At 34.6% G+C, this 22,583-nt stretch overlaps 1 protein-coding gene across 2 annotated transcripts in view; it reads left to right on the top strand.

The window, feature by feature from the left end:
• TLK1 (tousled like kinase 1) overlaps positions 1–22,583 on the top strand; it is a 143,950-nt gene that overhangs the window by 105,057 nt on the left and 16,310 nt on the right. For both annotated transcript variants that reach the window (XM_046018324.1, XM_046018325.1), the window contains 3 exons: positions 6,865–6,931; positions 19,258–19,355; positions 21,822–21,903. In XM_046018324.1, the coding sequence (XP_045874280.1) occupies positions 6,865–6,931; positions 19,258–19,355; positions 21,822–21,903 (247 nt within the window). The remainder of the gene's footprint in view (positions 1–6,864; positions 6,932–19,257; positions 19,356–21,821; positions 21,904–22,583) is intronic.

Genomic DNA, 22,583 nt, shown 5'->3' with positions numbered 1-22,583 from the left:
AGAATCAACCCAACATCCCAATTATAGCATCAACTCAATATCCAAAATCTCATCAAAATTTCATCAGCTCAAACTTTCTGAATCTCATCTAAATTAGGTATGGTTGAGAATCTGTATAATCCGCCCCCCAAAACAATTCCTCTTGTTCTGTGAACCTCAAGAAACACTTCTCTCTCCTCAAAATATGATGGTGGGGACAGGCATAGGATAACAGCTAAAGATACTTTGTTGAAACAGAAAAAAAACCTGAAAGGAGTCACTGATCCCAAGTAGTTTGAAAATCCGTCCAGACAAACTGGTTTCAAGGTCTGGTAGTAATTTTCTATGGCTATGGCTCCTCCTTCTGGTCTCAAGGTTCTTTCCTCTCAATCTTTTTCACAAAGTTTTTTTATTATTATTATTAAGGTTAGCATGTATATGTAGCTAAGTAGCTTTGTCAGGCTGTTTCTTGTTTGTGGAATTTTGGGGGCCTGACAGCCTTTCATTTTGTACTCTCTCTGCCCTTTTAAATCCCAAACTGGCAGTGTTTCTGTTTAAACTTGTCAAAAGATCTTGTGGATCTAGCCCCTCTGACACAGGCATTTACTCCATTAGATAAGAGAATCCTCCATGTTCTTTTCTAGATAATCCCATTGTTGTTTTTAGCTTCTGCTGAGAAGGCTGAAGGGACCTGTGAGTTGCACACTTACTCTTTTAAAGACCCTTTCACACCACTGTATGGGGTATTAGCAAAAATGTTGTTGAGCGAGGTCTTCCTTTTTTTTTAAATAGAGCAGCTTTTTGTGAAACTCAAGTCTTAGTTTCTTTCACAGTCTGGATAGAATGAGACATATGTTTTCTTCTTTTTCTTTTTCTTTTTTTTTTGAGTGTGTACCTAGGAATAAAATTTCAAGGTTATATGGCAGTTCTGTGTTCAAATTCTTGAAGAACTGCTAAACTATTTTTCATATCTGCAATATTTTACGTTCCCGCCAGTAATAGACAAGAGTTCCTATTTCTTCACATCTTTGGCAACACTTTTTATTTTCTGTTTCTTGATTTTAATCATCCTAATAGCTATAAATTGTCATCTCATTATGGTTTTGATTTACATTCCTGAATGGCTCATTATGTTGAATATCTTTTTTTTTTTTTTTTTTAAGATTTTATTTATTCATTTGACAGAGAGAGAGGTCACAAGTAGGCAGAGAGGCAGGCAGAGAGAGAGGAGGAAGCAGGCTCCCCGCAGAGCAGAGAGCCCGATGCGGGGCTCGATCCCAGGACCCTGAGACCATGACCTGAGCCGAAGGCAGTGGCTTAATCCACTGAGCCACCCAGGTGCCCCTATGTTGAATATCTTTTAATGTGCTTGTTGGTCTTTGTCTAGATAGTGAAGTCTTTTGCTCAGCTTTTAATTCAGCTCCTGTCTTTTTGTTGTTGAATTACAAGAGTCCTTTATATATTGTAGATACTAAACCCTTGTCAGATATATGATATGTAGATATTTGCTCCCATACTATAAATTGTATTACTTTCTTGATAATGTCCTTTGATTTGATCTTAATTTGTTAAAAATTTATTGTTTTGTTTTTTGCTTTTATTTTTGGTGTCAAATTTAGGAATCCTTTACCAAATCCATGGTCAAAGACATTTACCCCTGTGCTGTGTTTTAAGAATTTTCTAGTTTTAGTTCTTATATTTAGATTATTGATCACTTTTTGGTTAATTTTTTATATAGAATGAGATAGGGGTCCAACTTCATTCTTTTGCATGTGGTTATCCTCTTGTCCCAATACCATCTGTTGAAGAGATGATTCATTCCCCCATTTAGTGGTCTTGGCACCTTGTCAGAAATCAACTGGCCATGGATATCCATACTTACTTCTATTCCTTTGGCCTGTATGTCTATCTTTATGGTAGTAACTGTTTTAATGACCGTAACTTTATAGTAAGTTTTGAAATAGGTAGTGGGAGTCCTATAACTTTGTTTTTTCTCTTTCAATGTTGTTTTCTTTTTGAGACCTCTTTCAACTTTTTTTTTCCATTTTAACAAAATGGGCCATTTGTATTTTGATTAGGATTATATTGAGGGGCGCCTGGGTGGCTCAGTGGGTTAAAGCCTCTGCCTTCGGCTCAGGTCATGATCCCAGGGTCCTGGGATCGAGCCCCACATCGGGCTCTCTGCTCTGTGGGGAGCCTGCTTCCTCCTCTCTCTCTCTGCCTGCCCCTCTGCCTACTTGTGATCTCTGTCTGTCAAATAAATAAATAAATCTTTAAAAAAAAAAAAAGGATTATATTGAATATATGGTTGACTTTGGAGAGGATTGCCCTCTTAACAACATTAAGTCTGCTAACCCATGAATGTAGAAGTCTTTTCATTTCATTAGTTTCCATTCATTTCCTTAACACTGTTTTGTAGTTTTTAGTATATAAGTCACTTTGTAGGTTAAATTCATTTCTAGGTATTTTACTCTTTTGGATTCTCTTATAAATGGAATTGTAGTCTTAATATCCTATTTAGATTGTTCATTGCTGGTGTATAGAAACAAAACTGATTTTTTGTGGGTTGATTTTGTACCCTCCAACTTTGCTGATTTATTAGCTCTGGTGGTGTTTTTTTCTTCATTCTTTGAGATTTTCTGTATCTAGAGTTATGTTATCTGCAAATAGAGATAGTTTTACTTCTTTTCTCATTCTGATGCATGATGTTATGTTTCTTTTTCTTACTTAACCTCTCTGGTAGGACTTCCAGCACAATACTGAATAGTAATGGTGAAAACATCATTTTCTTATTTCTCATCTTAAAGGGAAAGCTTTCAGTCCTTCACCTTTGAGTATGATGTCACTTGTGGGTTTTTAATAAATGCCCTATATCATGTTGAGGAACTTCTATTCCCAGTTTTTTGGGGGGCTTTTCAAAGGCAGACTAGTCTCATGTCCCACCCTCCCTCATGTTAAAAATCTAATCCTCAGTGCATAGTTCATAGCTTAATGTTCAGTAAAGGTTTGCTAAATTGTACAAATAAATGGGCTTGCTATTTTTTTTCCTTAAGTGCCTGTAAAAGTCTTATTTACCATAGATTGCATTCGTTAACTTTGAGACTTCAGGTTAATGTCCTTTTTAAACAGAAGGTCTTTAAAGAATTGATTATCAGATTTGTTTGAAATGAATATTCCCTGTTTTCTGTTATTTATATTAGTTACTTCTATTACAGTCATCTCACATTTCTGTCAAACTATTGTAAAACAGTTCTTTGGATTAAAAATAAAATCCTCATCCATTCAGACTCATTATAGAAGATTATCAAGAGTTAGTAAGTCTTATGTTTGAAGTTTAAATTTCTTGGCTTTTAAAATAAAGTTTTATAGGGGTGCCTGGGTGGCTCAGTTGGTTAAGCTACTGCCTTCAGCTCAAGTCAGGATCCCAGGGTCCTAGGATCAAGCCCCAAGTTGGGCTCCCTGCTCAGCTGGGAGCCTGCTTCTCTTTCTCCCTCTGTCGCTTCCCCTGCTTGTACTCTCTGGCTCTCTCTCTCTCTGTCAAATAAATAAAATCTTTAAAGTTTTATGTAAACCCACTTTAGGAGCTTTAGTGTGCCCCTAAATAAGCACACATGGGTATTTTTGAACATAATCATTCTGGCTGTAATATCAGATACGATTCATATAGGGAGGAATTAGACTTAATCTGTGAATAAAAGATTTGCTAGGTAACCTAACCAACTGACTTGCTTAAATGTGTAAATTTTTTTAGGGTCTTAAAAACACGTCATAAGGGGCGCCTGGGTGGCTCAGTGGGTTAAAGCCTCTGCCTTCAGCTCAGGTCATGATCCCAGGATCCTAGGTTCGAGCCCCGCTTCGGGCTCTCTGCTTGGCAGGGAGCCTGCTTCCTCCTCTCTGCCTGCTTGTGATCTCTGTCTGTCAAATAAATAAATAAAATCTTTAAAAAAAAAAAGTCATAAAAATAATTATGTAGCTATTGAATGTCATTAAAATTAACATTATCCTAGCTTAGCTCTTTTCATCCTTTTTTTTTTTTTTTTTTAAGATTTTATTTATTTGTCAGAGAGAGTGTGCACAAGCAGGGGGAGGGAGAAGCAGGCTTCCCACTGAGAAAGGAACCTGGTGATGGGACTTGATCCCAGGACCCTGGGATTATGACTTGAGCCGAAGGCAGACACTTACAGGCACGAAGGCAGACTTACTTAGTCTGAGCCACCCAGACATCCCTCTTTTCATCCTTTTAAGAGGACTGGCCTCAATTAATTTCTAAATTATTTATCCGTATTACCTAAATTTATATATTTTTTCATCTTCACATATTTTACATTTTATGTAAAAAACATTTTTCATTAATGGGAATAGATAACAGAGATATCTTAAAATCTCTAATATATGTCAGATATATTAGAGGGAGGAAATGCAGAGAAATGTAAGAAATGTCTCTTTGCTGTTTTGAGGTTTGCTTTCTATTTGGTGAGACAAGAACCTGGGATAGGAATTCTTAAACGGAGAGCTGTGAACCCCCAAATTTATGTATATGTGAAATTTTCTAGAGAGGGTATTTTTATAAATTCCTTTGGATTATTTTTAGATATCCATGATTGTAAGATGGTAAGAATCACTGCCCTAGAAATTGAGTAGCCTAGTATTTAGTACTTTCTGCAGATTTTGCTTATAACTGCTTCAAAACCAAGCAGAGAGAAAGTGCTTATTTGAAGCTTAATAGTAGTTACATTAGTAGTATTTATTTGAAGCTTAATAGTAGTTACAGTAGTAATCAAAATGCCGGAAGTAAATAGCAAAGTTCTGCTGATGATGAAAGTTACCATTTATCTTTAGTGAGAATTGTAGTGTTTAATATCAGGAGTACATCTATAAAATAATGCTCTGGGGTCAAAGATTTTTAAATCAATGAAGAATTATCACTCTACTAAGAAAATTTGGGGAAGAAGTATTTGTATGCATTTGCTTTAGCTATAGGGACATGGGTGATTTGAACTGCAACATAGCATACCAACAACTAGAATTAAGTGATATTAAATAGCAAATATGCATTACATTATGCTGTAAGATTAACCAAATAATATCCAACAAACTAAATCTTCCTGAAACTAATTGATATTAATTCATTTTTAACTCACAAGAATAGTAGCTGTTAAAAACTGTACCAACTGAACACAACAAAATATGCTTAGCTCAAAATTACAGAAATTCCCAGCCAGCTACCTTTATAAGTGCTTTGCAAGTTTGCATGAGAGCCAGACTTCTTAGTAGAATGCAATTTCAAAAATTTTAGGAAACTCAGATTGCACCGAATTTTCATTGGTGGCATATATGCCTATCCAGAAACTATTTGCCAAAAATTCCTATAGCTTTTGTTTATTAGATTAGTTGAGATTTTATCCATTTTACTTTCTAAACCTTTTAACATCAGCTTTCCCTCTTCCTTTCACTCCATCTATAGTCAAACTGTAACACTTCTCTTAAGTTTACTTGAAGCATCTGCTGCAACTATCCACTGTTGCTGTATTTAGTATAATAAAGTCCAGCAGTGGTATTAACTTAAGGCTGGGTAGACAGGTTTAATTTTAAATGTTTCACTCTTAAGATGTTTCTAGTGGAACACTAACTGAATTTCTTGGAGCTTTTTGTTTGTTTCCTTTCAATACCATTTCTTTAGAATTAGTAAATTTAACTACTGTCTAGCTAAAGGAGAATAACATTTATACTAAATGTTGCTGAGGGACCTGAATAAATATAAATAAATCATACCTAGGTTAGGAGCTTTGCCAAATACCCCCAGAATACATGAGTAAACAAACAGTTTTGATAAAAGCAGTTCTTTCAGTGTTGGGATATAAAGTGAAAGTTGTTTTATTGTGGAGTGTTGTTTTTTTTTTTTTAATCAAAAAATCATTTTTTTCTCAGGAAATGTTACAAGTGTTTATGTCTTATTATGGTTTTATATACATTAAATTGGTTATGTATGAATATTTGAAATTAATAAAATAACCATAAAATACTTTCAAGATTTAAAGTCTTATGTCTTTATAAAGACATTTGGTGCTTTGATTATAGTTTTAGCATTCCTTTTCCTCACTAACACATGGAAGCAGAAAAAAAATTTCCTATTTTTTTTCCTCTTTTTAAAAAAAAAAACAGTACTCAACTGGACTGACCCTCTTCGTAGTAATTTTCTAGTACTCTTGGAGTAAAATGAAATTCATTCCTTGGTCTGGAAGTCCGTATAGAAGCTGGCCCTTGCTTGCCTCTCCTACTGCTCACAGCCTCTCTGGCTGTGAGTTTACATTTTTTTCTCTTCTTACAGTATGCCAGCCTGTGTCCACCTTAGCATCCTTGCACTTGCTGTGACTTATGTCTAGAACATAACTCGCCCAGGTTCTCTTGTTGTCTTTTCGATGTTTAGATCAAGACCACCTCCCTAGCACTCAGTACAGTGTAGTGTAATACAGTGTCATTCTTGTACAACCCTTTTTTGTTTTCTTCATAACATTTATTGTTATTTGGGATTGTTTTATTTCTTTATCAAATTGTTTCTTTTCTGCCTCCTTAGTGGGACTGTGGAGTGTAAATTCAAACTAAAATGAAGGAAGAAAATGTCTTTTTCATTGTACCCTTAGGACTGAAATTCTAGAATATCACTTAATACATAGCACTCATTAAATAGTTGCTGAATTTATGAATTAATTATTTCATCTAAGTATTAGGTGTACTCTGAAGAATATTGTAAAGAACTTTTGGCTTATTTTGGGCTAAATGTTGTCAGGATTGTAGTATTTCCACTTATTTACCTTCTTTTGCTGGTTGTTAATAAATAATAACTATTAATCTTAATATCTAGAATTACAATTTCATTTTTGACAGGTTGACTTTGGCAGAATATCATGAACAGGAAGAAATTTTCAAACTTAGACTAGGACATCTCAAAAAGGTATGTGAAGCATATGCTGAATTTTTAGTTTGTTACCAGAGGTTGTGGAGAGTTTGTATAAGTCATATTGGAGAAGTCATCTTAAGAGAGAAAGAACCCAGGGTTTAGACCAAAAAAAAAAAAAAAAAAAGAGGGGCATTAAAGTTGTGTTTTTAAGTTGAATATATTAAAATAACATTCCTTTACCTTGTGGCAGCTTACAACATTGAGATGCTGATAATACCATGTCCCTATAGTGGAGAAGTGACTCCTGGCCAGACTTTCAGGGTCTTAGAATTACTCTATTTAAATACTATTTTTGTAATAATCCTTTTTTAACATGAAATGCAAATTTCCATATTGTTTGTGTCCATTTATAATAAACTGAAATAATTATAAATTAGTAACAAACTTGTTTCTTTGGCTTAACTTTTAAGCTATCAAATGTTTCAATTAATTTATGTACATTGGCAAGTTTAGAAGAACCTAATCATCAGTAATAGTATGAAGTCATACAGTTTATCAAAATGTTGCTCTTGTTAGAGTAAATTTTTATAATGTATAGCTTTGTACTGATTTGTAAACTAGTTTATTGTTTTTACAGTTTACATTTTTAGTTCAAACCATTTCAAATTAATAATAATAGATTTTCCCACTCAAATTGAAGTTACTGACAGATGTAAAATTCTTTTTTTAACCACTTTTTTTATTCTTCTTTTCATCACATTACTTACGTATTTTTTAATAGGCTGAATAGTCGTTAAAATTGAGTGAGTGAATTAATCGAAGCTAGATAGTTTCAGTGAAGTTGTCTTGCTGGGGTGGGTTGAGGTAGGACAGAAAAACCCATGCTGATAGCAGCTGCTATCATACTGTGTACTGTTTTGTTTTTTGGAATACTATGAAGGTGCTTTAGACCCCTGCCAAATCAACTACAGGGAACAGAACAAAATTATAAGAGTGTGTGTGTGTGTGTGTGTGTCTGTGTGTGTGTGTAATTTGCATTGCTGTTTTTCACTATGTCATATCTGTCTGTGCCCCTACTCAGAAAAGTTTCAACCCCAGACTACTTTAACAGTAAATTCTAACATAATTTATTCTGTTTTTTTTTTTAAGGTGTATTTTGTTTTGTTATAATTAGTATTTTTCCTGCTCTTTGAGATACAGTAGACAACATCAGTGTATCCTCTGTAACAGATGGAGTTGTAATGGGACTCTTGAAGGATTTTATAGTACAGAATTAGTACCAGTATTTGTGTGTCTAGCTAAGCTATTTTGATAATGAACTCATAGAGACCTATGTTTGAGATGTCCCCTATAAAGATTTATAAATTATTTTCTAACCAGCCTTTCATGATAACGAGACATGTTAATGGGAGGGTTATTATTTTCACATAAAGAATTTTAAATTGTTCTTTCTAGTGATGAGATTTTACATGTGTGTATTATATTTTATGAAAACCTGTTATATAAAATCTAAAATTACAAAGCAGTTAAATTAGGAATTGGTAATTTTTATTACAAAAAAAATTTCAGTTTTTAAAAAGCTTCCGAGAAGGGTTTCCTTCTGGTTTTGATTGGTTGTGCTTGGTTGATTTTAAAGCTTTCCTGGTACTTTAAAAATACTCGGTTTCTCTGAAACACTTCTGAGTAAGTGTTCTAAAGTAAGGTATACTTAAATGTCTAAATACTCTATAAACAGTTGCAAGCTGTTGCAGAACACTATACTTTCACTTCTAACCTCCATATTAGCCTCTTTCCCTTTGTTTAATTTCTGTTTTTAATTTACTCATTCTTTTAATAACTGTCCCCTCCATAATCTTTTTCCTGTTTTATTTTTTTCAGCTTTTATCAGATTTACTGAGCAGCTCTAAATTTCTAACTTTATCTTCTTAACCTGTTTACAATATTACCTTTTTTTGACCAACATCATGGAATATTCTGGGAGAGTGGATAAACTACTAATGCTGAAATATGCTCTTATGTCTTGAATGCTCACATTTTCTTTTAAGAAGCTATTTTGTGTGAGAAGAATGAATGCATTATAAAGAAAGTTGTTGGTAGTACATGCAGGGAACAAAATTGAGTTAAGTAGTGTCGCCTTAGAGCACAAATAAATACCAGTTGCCTGCTTACCACTGGATAATTAATTTTTGAGTGGCAAAATTAAATAGTAAACATTAAGTCACATGTTTTAAAAGTAACTTAGTTAGCATTCTAAAGCACAGTTGGAAAATAGGCCACTAAAATAGGTCATTCTGTTTTCTAAAAAAGTAGATTGAACACTTTTAACACATAGAGAACAAGCTTCAGTTAAGAGAAAAGATGTAATCACCTCTCTTACCAGCTCCCTGTGCTCCTGGGTTTATTAAGCTGGCATGAACCGTACCCAGCTAGTAACTATATAGTTTCTACCGTAGGCTGGTTCTGATATGTGAATATTTTAAGGTCTTTGTAACCTGCACAGGAATTAACCTATACTATGTCAGCTTAGGGTTTAGTTTTGGAGCCTAGCATACTCTTGGTCTCTCTCTCTCTGTGTCTTTATAAAAACTCTTAAAGTTCAGTAGAATTGTTAGATTAAATTTGTGGATACCAAAAGAGAAAACTTATTTCATTGAGGGAAGTCCATGATGTTGGACATATGAGACTAGAAGTCCTATTTACTTTTTCTTGAAATGAATAATTTATGTTGTACTTTGTGTTTTATAAAGATTATCATAATAATTGAATAGGTAAACTGAAATATGAAAAGGTATATTTGCCATTGAATAAATCATAAAGTTCACTTCACATCTTGTGTTATTCTGCGCGGTTAGAAATATAATAAATCCAAAGCTCTTAGTAGGGTAGATTAAGGAATGAAAGTTAAGCAGAAGCCTCCAGTAGTCAGTCCATGGTTAACATAAATAGATGTTTTGGGGGCTTAAGGGCATATTTTAGTTTTGTTCTGAGATTAGGAAAAGCACTCTGCAGCATCACTTTTTTTTTAATATATCAAGAATTCTTCAATATTTTTAGTTACTCTTTTTAACAAGTCATTGCTTACTCATTCACTAAGTGACTGATTTATTTCCAGACTTTGCCTGATACAGGCACAATTCAGATTCCCATTTCAGGAGAATTGCATGATATTACATTTTACAGACTTTGAAGTTTTAACCATTCTGGAGTGAACATTAATGTTAACTTTTTGAAAGCCAAGATCTTCTCCCTATGTTTTGTCAAAATTAATAACACCCGTAACCTACAAAGCCAGACCTGAACCTTTTCCACTCCCGTTTCAGTGGTGGTATCTATACACTTACTCCTTACAGTTCTTCTGTTGTACATAGACAGCAAATTGGTTCTCTGTATTCAAAAGAAGTAATCCACACACAGTCATTTTTGCATCTGTCTTAGCATAGTGGCGGTGTTTTGTTTGTTCAGAAACAGGCTTCATTTTCATTGCAGATAAAGGAGAGCAGTTTGTTTTTTCATACACAAATATTCTCTTTGCCTCACATTATTTTCCTTGAGTATTGTTAGTGACTATTTTATCAGCTAGAATATTTCTTATTAGCTGGTTTATAGCTTTTCGCTCTAAATTTATTTATTTATTTAGTTAGTTTTTTAAAGATTTTATTTGTTTATTTGACAGAGAGAGATCACAAGTAGGCAGAGAGGCAGGCAGAGAGAGTGAGAGGGAAGCAGGCTCCCTGCCGAGCAGAGAGCCTTATGCGGGACTCGATCCCAGGACCCTGAGATCATGACCTGAGCCGAAGGCAGCGGCTTAAACCACTGAGCCACCCAGGCGCCCTCTAAATTTATTTTTAAAGGTCAACAGAAAAAAGCACATTTTTTTTTTGAATATTTTATTTGTTTGACAGAGAGAAATCACAAGTAGGCAGAGAGGCAGGCGGAGAGAGAGGAGGAAACAGGCTCCCCGCGGAGCAGAGAGCCCGATACGGGGCTCGATCCCAGGACCCTGGGATCATGACCTGAGCCAAAAGCAGAGGCTTTAACCCACTGAGCCACCCAGGTGCCCCGAAAAAGCACATTTTTAATAAAAACTATAAATGCTCTCTAAAATAATCTTGCCTTTTGTGTAGCTTAAGGATTTAAAAGAATAGAACAGAGAAGAGCTATATAATATGTGGAGACTATGCAAATTATTCCCACAACAGTTTTTAGAAAATAACTTTGCCAACAGTTATGTATAAACTTAACTAGTTATCCCCTATTAAAAGCTTGTAGTGGCAGCAGGAATAATTTTCTGTCTTGAAAAAGTTGGTTATTTGAGGCAAGGCTACTAACTATCCCATTTTATGTACCTGTGCCACATGTGGAATCCGTGGACTTAAGGAAACTAACAGTTTCTGTGCCAATTAGCATTTATGGTTGATCCTGTTTTGATACCAGTCTTTGATAAATTCTAGATACGGGAATTTATCTTTTTGATGTGAGGCATTCTGCTAGGTTGTTGTTTGTATATTTCAGATCATTATTCTGGAATTGCAGAAAACTACATGGATATGCTTTTCTAGGATTATTACTAAATTAACACAAATAAATTAAAAAAGATCAGTGCAAAACCATCATCGTTGTAATAGATTCTCTCTGTAGTCAGTATTTAAATGGTAAAAGTTACCGATCTTAGTATCCCAAAATGATGAGGAAATAAGAATTTTGAAAGTTGTAGGACTACTGTCTTGCCACTGCTGTTACTCAAGTGTGTGATGGGAACAGCATGCAGGTGTGTGTTGCTCTTTATTTAGTTTTCAAGTTTTGTCACCTTTTAGATTTAAAATATTTGATCAGCTGAAGAAAATAATGCATATAAAAAATTTGACATCTCAGTATGGAATATAAAGTAATGTTAGTAGGGATTGGCCTTAATGTATGTGTTTTGGGTTGCGTGTATGCATGAGACGGAGAGAGAGAAAGAGTGAGAGAGAGAGAGAGAATTTTAAATCCTGAGTATAAGTGCTGGAAGATTTTTTTGAAAAACATAACCAATTTGTAATTGAAACAGGATTAGTCAAGAATCATCAACAACAACACAAATGTATCTTGCAGACCGAAGGAATCAGCTAAACAATTTGCAGTCATCTCAATCTCTACTAAAACAAAAATCACATCCAACATGCCACCTGACACCATTTCTTTCTCTCTCTCTCCTTTGCTCCTTGCGATGTGGCATTCATCTCTCCCTGTGCCTCCGTTCTGAAGAGATAACAGTATAGCAACAACTCTGCCATTGAAATCCTGTTCTCTGACCGATATTGGCATCTGCAAAGAGAAACAACCAGTAACAGGCAGCAGCAGCATCAGTATTAATCTTCCATGATGAAATCTTTACAGGTCAAGAACAAGCACACAGCTCTTTTTCTTACTCCTTCACAGTGGACCATGCAACTAGTTGAAATGGAAGACAATGGATTGTCTACAAGCCTTTTGAACAGTGGAGAATACAGGGCATTGGTTTTAGGTGAATTGACCCCCAAATATTCTTGAAGTTTGATACCTCCTTTGGTCTTTCTTTCTAGAATACCATTGTCATCTGATTTATCAAATCCTTAGTATAACCACAAAGAATAAGTTTGCTTATGACATTTATTGTCACTTTAGGTTTGAATAAAAATATGAAAATAATGAACAGTATAATTCTAGAGGGCTTAATCTCTAAATCTCGTGCTCACCTTTATATTCATGGCCATGACTGGAAGAAATCTCTTGGGAATTCTTCTCTCAGTTAAAGCCAACCACATTGTACATTATATTTCTCTAGAACGTAAGAAAAGATGCTACTCATATAAGACAGTAGTTTTTAGTGGAAGTCTGGTGAAAATACACTGTAGTAGAAAAGGTCATGATTAAGCCCATGTTATGAGGTTCCTGATTTCTTGGTATGTTTGAGTAAGAAAAGTGCCAAGAAGAGTGTTAGAATTCTAAACTTGATATTCTGTCCTTACTACTGTTTCCCGTTTAAAAAATGAGTAGTAGTCTATAAAAGATGACTCTGCTGAGAGAATATGGGACTGGCTATAGATAGGAATACTCCCAGTGTTCATATTTTACCTCCTACTCTTATGAATCTATAAACATTACTTGCTCTGTGTTTCCCCATTTACAGTCATACATCTTAACTTGGTAGTTGATTTTCAATTACCAAGATGAAAATTTAGAGGTAAAATGTGTTGTGCTTCTATAATTAATTAATTAATCAATATTAATCCAGTTGTTTTATAGGTAATGGAATTTTTTTTTAATTTTAGAAAGAATTTCAGAAGTCATGTTAGCCATTGGTTAGAGCAGAGTTCAGTTCATCTTTGTAAATTCAGTCTAGAGATCACTATTTCACCAAAAAAGAAAGCAGTTGCTTGGCCACTGGCCCTTCCCAATCAGAACTATAACTCCATGCCATTTACAGTTGAACCTTGAACAATGCAGGGGTTAGGAGCACCAACTGTCCTCCACCCCCGAGTGCACAAAACCCTCATATAACTTTTGTCTCCCCCAAAACTTAACTACTAATAGCCTACTTTTTTTTTTAATGGCCTACTTTTAACCAGAAGACTTAACCAATAACATAAGCAGTCAATTAACACAAATTTTCTATAGTAAATATATTATATACTCTATTTTTACAATAAAGGAAGCTAGAGAAAAATGTTATTGAGAAAATTATGAGGAAAATACACTTACAGTACTCAATTTGTTGAAAAAAATCTGCCTGTAGGTGGACCCGTGCAGTTTAAATCCATGTTGTTCAAGGGTCACCTGTATATTCATGTGCGTCAAGAGAGTCTAGAAGACTAAGTTCTTTCCATCATTGTATAGAAAGTTAAATCTTTTCACACTTAAAAAAAAAAAAAACTATCAATTCACACAAATCCTGAGGAAGGTTCAGAGGAACCAGCCAGTGTGGAGGACTGTGATGTGCTGTAAGGCATGATGCCTGTGTGTGCCATGGTGTGGTGTCAGCATCTTGCTTCGTGTTTAACGTCAAGGAATTTCTAATACAACAGCTGTAATTTCTTTTTCAAGAAGTGTACTAAATATTTAAATTTTGCCAGTCAGTTGAAATGTTACATTTATTTGCTCCTGGGAAGGATTTTATTTTGTCTTGTTCTGATAGAATGGGGGAACTGACAGACTCAAACCTCCCTATTTTAAGTTATTCTCAGGGGTTTTAATGTATGTATTTATGCATTTGAAGAGAATAAAATACCACCCCTACCTTTCCACCCTCCCCCTAAAAAAAGAAGGAAATGAAGTGTAGAGAGAGGAACACATTAAGGTTCTAAAATAATTATCTAAGCCAGTGAAATACATCTGAGGGAGACAGTATGCTCCCATCAGTAGTAACCAGCTCAGTGATTGCAGAGGGGAGTAGAGGGAGCATGTAGCTATGTAGTTAGGAATGAACTCGCCCCCCAGTCCCAGGAATTTCATAATTTTTGTCCCCTCTCTGACCCAGTTTTCAATCTACATAATCATACAAAACAGGGTTATGGTCAATTGTTTTAAAACTGATCTCGGGGAAGTTCACGCTTGTTTTATCTGTGTGGGTTTTTTGGTTTGTTGATTGGTTGGTTCATATTTCTAATGGTTCATATCTCATACCCACATTTAAAGTATTTGAAAGCATGTAATAGAAATAATCTGGGGACATACAACAGGGATAAAGATTAAGAAAATTGTTAATGATTTTCTTTTTAATTCTTTTTTTCTGCACGGCTCTTTCCACTAGCTTTCAATAGTGCCTTTGTGAATTTCACCTTTCACTTTACTGGTGATGAACTTTCAGAATGACATTATAGTTTATGAAATTAAAAAATTTGAGGACCTATGGATACCAGCTTTTGAGGGATTAATATTATTCATATTACTAAAATGAATATGGAGTTAAACTTTTTGAAACCTCATTCTGAACTAGTTTTCCTAGACCACGTAATGTGACAGTGCTGTTGAATAGACTGTTGGAAGTGATAGCTTTTCTCCTCTTCTGCCGTCTTCAAAATATACCATACAGAATTTCTTTTTTACCAACTCTCATTCGCAAGCTGAGAATGATATATCAAAATACTTTCTATCTTATCTTGGCTTTATAGAAAAGCAGCTCTTTGAAACTGAGGGTTTTTTTGTGGATATAACATGTAACATACTCAAGATTTGTTAAGTTTAAACTAGTGTGTTTAATTCTTTTCAGGCAATATATCAGTTTTACATGTGAAGATGCATTTTATAATTCTGTAAGCTTTATAGCTTTAATGCCTACACACCCCACCTTTCTTTTAGTAGTTGCTGTTTTAAAAATGGCCGTTATGAGAAATGCACCGAAATCGACCTAGCAGTTTTATTAACCTGGCATTTTACAGAGATTCTGTATTACTGTTGCTGACTTTTGGCTTAGGAAGTCGAGCCAAGGGGATATTAAGTTGCCAGAAAAGACTTAGCTTAAAAATACAAAGCATTTTTATGTCAAACTTATGCTGAAGAACAAACCATTTTGGTTAAGTTGCTGTGGAATTTGCCTTCCATATAAATTTTTTAAAGTTAAAAGTTTTGGGAGGTGGTGTGTTTTGCAGGTTAAGCAATGAGGCAGCATTGAGATCTGTTGTTGTATACTTGTATGACTTGGGTTTTAATTCAGAATATTAAGAGCTTATTTTAAAATACTGTTAGAATAGCTGTAGTGTATACGGTTAAATTGTCCATTGCTGTATCTTCCTGTTTAAACAGAAAAGAGCTGTTTCCTTTTACCTTACGGGATCTCCAGACCTACCTCTCTTCTCTCTCAAATGACTGTTCTTATACACGTTTCTCTTTCTGCTTTAACTGCTCAGCTAGTGGATGACTCAAGGATTGAAATTGGTATTCTTAAGCCCCATCTATCTAGTTGGATTCTCTCTCTTGTATTTTAGTAATCTGGCCTAGTTTTGCCATGGGTGTGAGGATTCCATTGTATATAAACTCAGGTCAGTTGTGAGTCTGGGTCACACTTGGTTTTCCTGAGCCCTCTGAAAATGATTAATTTTGAGGACAGCCCAGAGATTAATGCTGATCTCAAGCAAGGAGAGTGTAGTCTACAGGATAGATCTTTGGAAATGACTGCATTAAATGTAGATCTGTTGATGAGACTACTGTATTCTAGACTGTTGAACCCTGGGGCCATACAAAAACTGGGCTTTGTCCCTTTATGTAAAGAGAGGTTACTAGGCTCTATTGTCCTAACATTTGCCTGAAAGTATGTGTATTAATCTTTTGGGCAGCCATAACAAAATACTATAGACTAGGTGTCTTAAACAGAAATTAATTTTCTCACAAGGTGGAAATCCAAGATCAGGGTCCATACAGCACAGTTCAATTTTTTGTGAGGGTCTGTTTCTTCCTGTTTTTTTTTTTTTTTTTTTCTTTAAGATTTTATTTATTTATTTGACAGACAGAGATCACAAGTAGGCAGAGGCAGGCAGAGAGAGAGAGAGGAGGGAGCTCCCCACTGAGCAGAGAGCCCTATGCGGGGTTCCATCCTAGGACCCTGGGATCATGACCTGAGCCGAAGGCAGAGGCTTTAACCCAGTGAGCCATCCAGGCACCCCTTCTTCCTGGTGTTAGATGGCTGCCTTCTCAAGTCCTCACATGTCCTATTATCTGTACTCCCACAAAGAGGGGACCAGGTGGGGAGGCTAGAACTCTCTCTCCCCCTCCATATAAAGCCACTGATCCCGCCATGAGGGCCCCACCTTCATGACCTAATCTAATTCCCAAAGGCCCCATCTCCAAATACCATCACAGTGGGCTTAAACATGAATTTGGGGGAAACACAAACCTTCAGTCCATAAGAGTATGTATACTTTTTTTTTTTTTTTGCCCCCAGTGAGGTTTAAGAATTTCAGAATTATCTTTCCCCCAGAAGTGTATCACTTTAGTTTAAGGTCCAAGATGTGTGGAATAAATAATAAATTATAATATGGAAGATAAGATGTAAATATATTTCACTGACTATGAAGGAGTTATGTTTATTGGTATATAAGACTTGGTTATTAGAAAAAAAAAAAAGAGTTCCTTTACTTGACATTTCCTCTTAAATACAGAGGATCCAGCTTTTTCCTTTTCTTTTTTTTTCCTTAGTGCTTCCGACATTTTGTTTTTTCCTGTGACCTTTATAATTCAAACCAAATGCAGCTTGCCTGTGCTTTTAAATTGTAAGATTTTATGGGACATACCTGTCATGTTTTATAGAGGATAAAAAAGTTTGCTTAACTGACAAAGACTTACATTCTACTTTCTTTAATGAGTATTTATTTTGCAATATTGGTTACTGCCATTGTATGGACCTCTGAAGATTACTGAAAAATATTAAGCAAATTAATTCTATCAACAATATAGTTGAATCTCATAATTATGTATTTATTGACTCAGCAAAATTTAATTTCTATAAATTTTCTTTTGAAATAGTATCCCCATACCACAATTTCAAATAAAAGTTAAATCAATTTATTTTAGTTATCCTAATAATAAGACATTGTCAGCTATTTAAAATTCCACCAGCCTACCAAGTGTTTAGTTGCTTCCTACATGTCTGAGAGTCAAATTAATGGCAAGTTATAAGACCGAAAATGTTAGTAATATGTAAGGAGTTACCACTTTCAGTGTTCTGTGGTATAAATGAACTTGAATTTTTCATACTCATGGACATACCTATATAGACAGTTTCTTATTCTACTTTATAGGTCTTTATAAATTAAGACAATTAAGCTGTGATTTGAGTCTTGTCCCAAAAGTTTTTAATCTGTTTGCTATCCTTGTGATGAATCTTCAATTATTTAATCCCCTAGACTATTTATTACTTTTTCTTTTTTCATTAAAATAAGAAGTATTTGTGACTGAAGCTATATTAAGAAATTTCAGTTAAATTAAGACTGTTTAGTGTATTTAAAAAAATCTCCCCAAAATTCTAGAAAGGTTTATCTTCATTTAAATTTACTGTGAAAGTTTCTATTTATCATCTAATGCCTACTCCCTATTAAATATCTCTGCAACAAGTGATGGTTGAGTTTCATTTTAAAATAATAAAAATAACCTTAAGGGTCAAATGGAATACAAACAATATACTCAGATTGTTTTTTTTAATCTGCAAACATTTGTTTCTCTGTATCATACTTAGAATATTCCTTTCAGTTTAAGCCTTAGATAAAGGTGTTACACTTTTTATACATCTCTCTGCTTTGGGATGAAATGATATTTAATATTTTCAAAGTAAACGTCACAGTTATTTTTTAGATAAAGGATTTTTTAAATAAAAAATCATTAAAAGGAGCTAATATAATACAGATATGTTTAAGTGTAATATTCAGAAACAACTTCTATTCCATGTAGTATAGATTTATAATGTTAGTGGATACACATTTAGGCCAAGGCAATTTGTATTTGTTTCTTTAGTCAACAGATATTCAGAAATATTACAAAATTGGACATTTCAAGAATTTTCCACCAAAATTTGGTATATTCTTGTCTGTCCCTTGTGGAGTATTCAAATTTATATTGACAAAGAGATGTATAAGATGGGTCGTTGTTTATTTGGGGTCTGATTTTTTTTAAATGTTCTCAAAATTGTATATTTTGAGACATGAAATATATTTATCAAAATTTTCATAGTAAATGTTAATTTCTTTAGAATTTGCCTAGAGTTGCTCTGATAACTGAGGATCTACCACAGCTGTCCATATAATTTTTGTTTTTAGAGTCTCTAAGAGTGTAGGGGGATTTATCCTAAGTGAGTGGTCAGTGCTCGCTTCGGCAGCACATATACTAAGTGAGTGGTCAGATTGTGTGGGTGTGTGTGGGTGTGTGTGTGTGTGTGTGTGTGTGTGTGTGTATTTCAGACATTGTAAGGTTTAGAAATAATCAGTGGTTCTGTCTTCTTCCTTTCTTCCTTTTTGGACTATTGTAAAATACCTTCATTTGTTTTGTATTATTAAATTATTCCCTCTTAAATTAAAATTGGGATGTACCAGAAATAAAACTTTCATCTCATTTTGTATTATAAGTCAGCCTCAACTACCTTGCAATCATTTTCAGTTTAGATATTATAAAAATAGACTTCTTGTAGTACAGAATAAAACTCAGCATCTCATTAGGTATAGATTTTCATGTGGAGGATGGTTTCTTGAAATAGGCTTTTGCCTTATCTCTTTCCATCTTTCAGGCATTGAAAAGTGCACTTTGGTCTTTTAACTCAGTGGTACTTTATAATATACTATTCTTCCCATCACTGTAAAAAATTGATGCATGGGTAAAAATATCTTTTTTAATACTGCAAATAAATTGAGCTTGTTATAGTCCCCTCTCTTCATTTTCAGGAAGAGGCAGAAATCCAGGCAGAACTTGAACGTTTGGAAAGAGTCAGAAATCTTCATATTCGAGAGCTCAAAAGAATAAATAATGAAGATAATTCACAGTAAGTTGTTATTCATAATTTACAATTTTATGTGATAAAAAGTTTTTTCTCTCCTGTGGAGAGCATGCACACAATATTTTCTTGTTGGGGGGCTTCTCAGAACACTTAGAAAAAATCCGAAGTCCTTCCCATGTTTAGAAGGCCTTTTGTGATCTGGTCTCTGGCCACCCCCATCTCTGTCATCCTCCCTTCATTTATATGTTGTGCACAAGCTGTCCCCCTAGAACATGTTTATTTAGCACATTCCCATCTCAGGACTTTTGTGCATGTCATTTCCTCTGCCTGACGTGTTCTTCCTCTAAATATCTGAGTGGCTTACTCCTTATTTCACTCCAAATGATCATTAGAGAGGCTGTCCCTAGGCCACCCTGTATAAGATAGCAGTCTTTGCCTCATTCCATCTCTTCTCTCAGTATCCTTGCCTTGCTTTATTTTTTCATAGCATTTATCACTACCTGGAATTACAGATTTGTTTTTCTGTTGTTGTCTGTCTCCTCACATTAGAATGTAAGCTACATGAGAGCAGAGACCTCATTTTATTTTTGCTATATCCCCAAACCTTAGACCAGTGCCTGGCACATGCTAGGCCCCAAATATTTGTTGACTGAATACTAAAGTAAATACTACAATAGTGAAGGAGAAATTGTTTCAACTAACAGCATTTCAGTAAGCCATAGTTGAAATTATTTCAATTTATGCAAAAACTATAGAAGAAATAGAAATTATAGCCTCTGTCTTTATCTTGCTTATCAAAATGAAAGCCATAGATATTTTTTTTAAGAATTTATTTATTTATTTGACAGAGATCACAAGTAGGCAGAGAGAGAGGAGGAAGCAGGCTCCCTGCTGAGCAGAGAGCCTGATGCGGGTCTCGATCCCAGGACTCTGGGATCATGACCTGAGCTGAAGGCAGAGGTTTAACCCACTGAGCCACCCAGGCACCTGAAAGCCATAGATAATAAATGCTAACTCAAAAGAAGAGAAAATAACTGTGGACTGGTGGGAGCTTTATGAAGAAGATAGAAATTAACCAAGGCACTACTTGGGATTTAACTGATGTGAAAGAGGGGAAGAGTGTCTTTTTATACTTTATCTATAAGACGTGTCATTTAAAGCTTCATGACCTAATATGAAAGTCGCAGTTAGAAATGGCCAGTTTCTTTAATGAACAATAAATATCTTGCTTAAAAGAAGGCCTATTCGTGATCATTTGTGTATGTATAATTCATAAATGTACAGATCCTTCCTCTGCATAAGGTGAATGAAATAATGTAGCAGTGTACCAGATGAAAGTTCTAATAAAGAGGATAGGACAAAACTAATTTACAGTTGTCTCTTCTGAAAATTATTCAGACTTATTTGTAGATATGAGTTAGCCCACTTGATGAAAATTAAGTGAATTGTTACAGCTTTTCATTTCACTTTAAAACCAAACAGTGGAGTGCCTCACTGGCTCAGTCAGTAGATTTTGCGACTCTCGATCTTGGGTTGTGAGTTCGAACCTCACATTGGGGTTTGCTTTACAAAAAAGTTTACTTTAAAAAAAGCAAAAACAAAAACTTAGCAAAAATCTCTTCTGTTAACAAGTTCTTCAAGAGAAGAAATTGCCAAACCTTTATCTAATTCACTTTGAATAAAATAAAATATATTTACACATGGAATTAATAAAGCTATCATTGTTTTGGGTTTGGTTTTGTTTTTTAATTTCAAGAGTGCGCATTTTGGAATCACTTTTTTCTGCAAAGCCCTGTCATATATTAACTGTTGACCTGAGCAAGTTACTTAACCTTTGTGTGCAGTGGTGCCCTCATCTGTAAAATAAGAGATAGTAGCAAGGCCTGCTTCATAGGGTTGGCTGAGAAATAAATGAGTTAATACATGTAAATGCTTAATATATAGCAGGAGCAGTAAATGTTAAATAGTAATAAGAGTATTAATCTGTGAGTGATTTTTTTCTAAGTTTCTTTTTTTAAGCTTTCATTTTTTAATTGGGAATTGAAATTTTATTTAAAGAAGTCCAAAGGCAGTAAAATTTAATCATGTATGAAGCCCAATTTATACATATAATTATTTTTAATCATATGTCAGTACTACTGTAAAATCTTGATTAACTGTACTCCCATATAAAAGTATATTTTTCCATTGGAAATAATTCCTACTGAGTAGTTATGGGATTTCATAAAGCTCTTAGAAATACAGGAGTTGGTAAGTCTTTATCAGAGTGCTGTTGGTTATTGAACCTGAATGTTCAGCTAAACGTTAAGCTTAGTGAACATCAAAGAGTTCAGATTGAAAGTAGTCATGCAGGTGGAGAACGAAAAGCAGTACAGAATGGAATTCAAAATTAGAAGAGTTGCTGAGAAAAAAATAGCTTGAAGTAGAAGAGAGAGTGAAACTTTATTGTGGTAAGGAACCGTTTTGTATGTGTTTTTATGTACCTAAGTGTCTTTTTCTCCCACCCTTAAGGTTCAAAGATCACCCAACGTTAAATGAAAGATATCTGTTACTTCATCTGCTTGGTAGAGGTGGCTTTAGTGAAGTGTATAAGGTAATACAGATTTTTTTTTCTGTTCTTGCACTAAAATAGCAAAGATAGAGAAGTACATGGTTAAGAAGTACTTGTCTTTCATTGATTGATTTTATGATTTTTTGACTGATTTTATGTCCCAGCTCTCATTACAAGAGTCTCATGGCTTATGTTGTCTTAATCTCAAGAGTGGAGACTCCATGCATCACACTGATATCTGGGTACCTCATTACCAGTAGCCAGTCTGATACAAATAGTGGTCATTAAAATCATGAGAGGCAGGTGGCCATTTAATATAGTACATTTGTGGAAAGATTGTACCCCTTAATTTAAACGTATCACAAAACTTGTCCTAAATTTACCCAATTCTCTACCCAAGGCCAGTATTTCTTAAATGCACCTGTATAAATGTAGAAAAATTTTAGTCAACCATGTTCAGTGTTTTGTATCTTACCTTTTTTCACTTTATGTTGTATCTTTCTGCCCAACCTTTAAATTTTGTGGTTCTTGGGGCTTCTGAGTGGCTTAGTCCATTAAGTGTTGGACTCTCTATTTCAGCTCAGGGTCATAATCTCAGGGTCATGGGGTTGGGCTTAAAGCTCAGAGGGGAGTCTGCTTGTCCCTCTCCCTCTGCTCTTCCCCCCCAACTCATGCACTCATTCTCAAGTAAATAAATAAATCTTTAAAAAAAAATTGTAGGT

Source organism: Meles meles, chromosome 9 (genome assembly GCF_922984935.1).
Source record: "Meles meles chromosome 9, mMelMel3.1 paternal haplotype, whole genome shotgun sequence".
Taxonomy (NCBI): domain Eukaryota; kingdom Metazoa; phylum Chordata; class Mammalia; order Carnivora; family Mustelidae; genus Meles; species Meles meles.
Note: the sequence above shows the minus strand (reverse complement) of the source record. Positions and strands in the feature narration are given on the sequence as shown.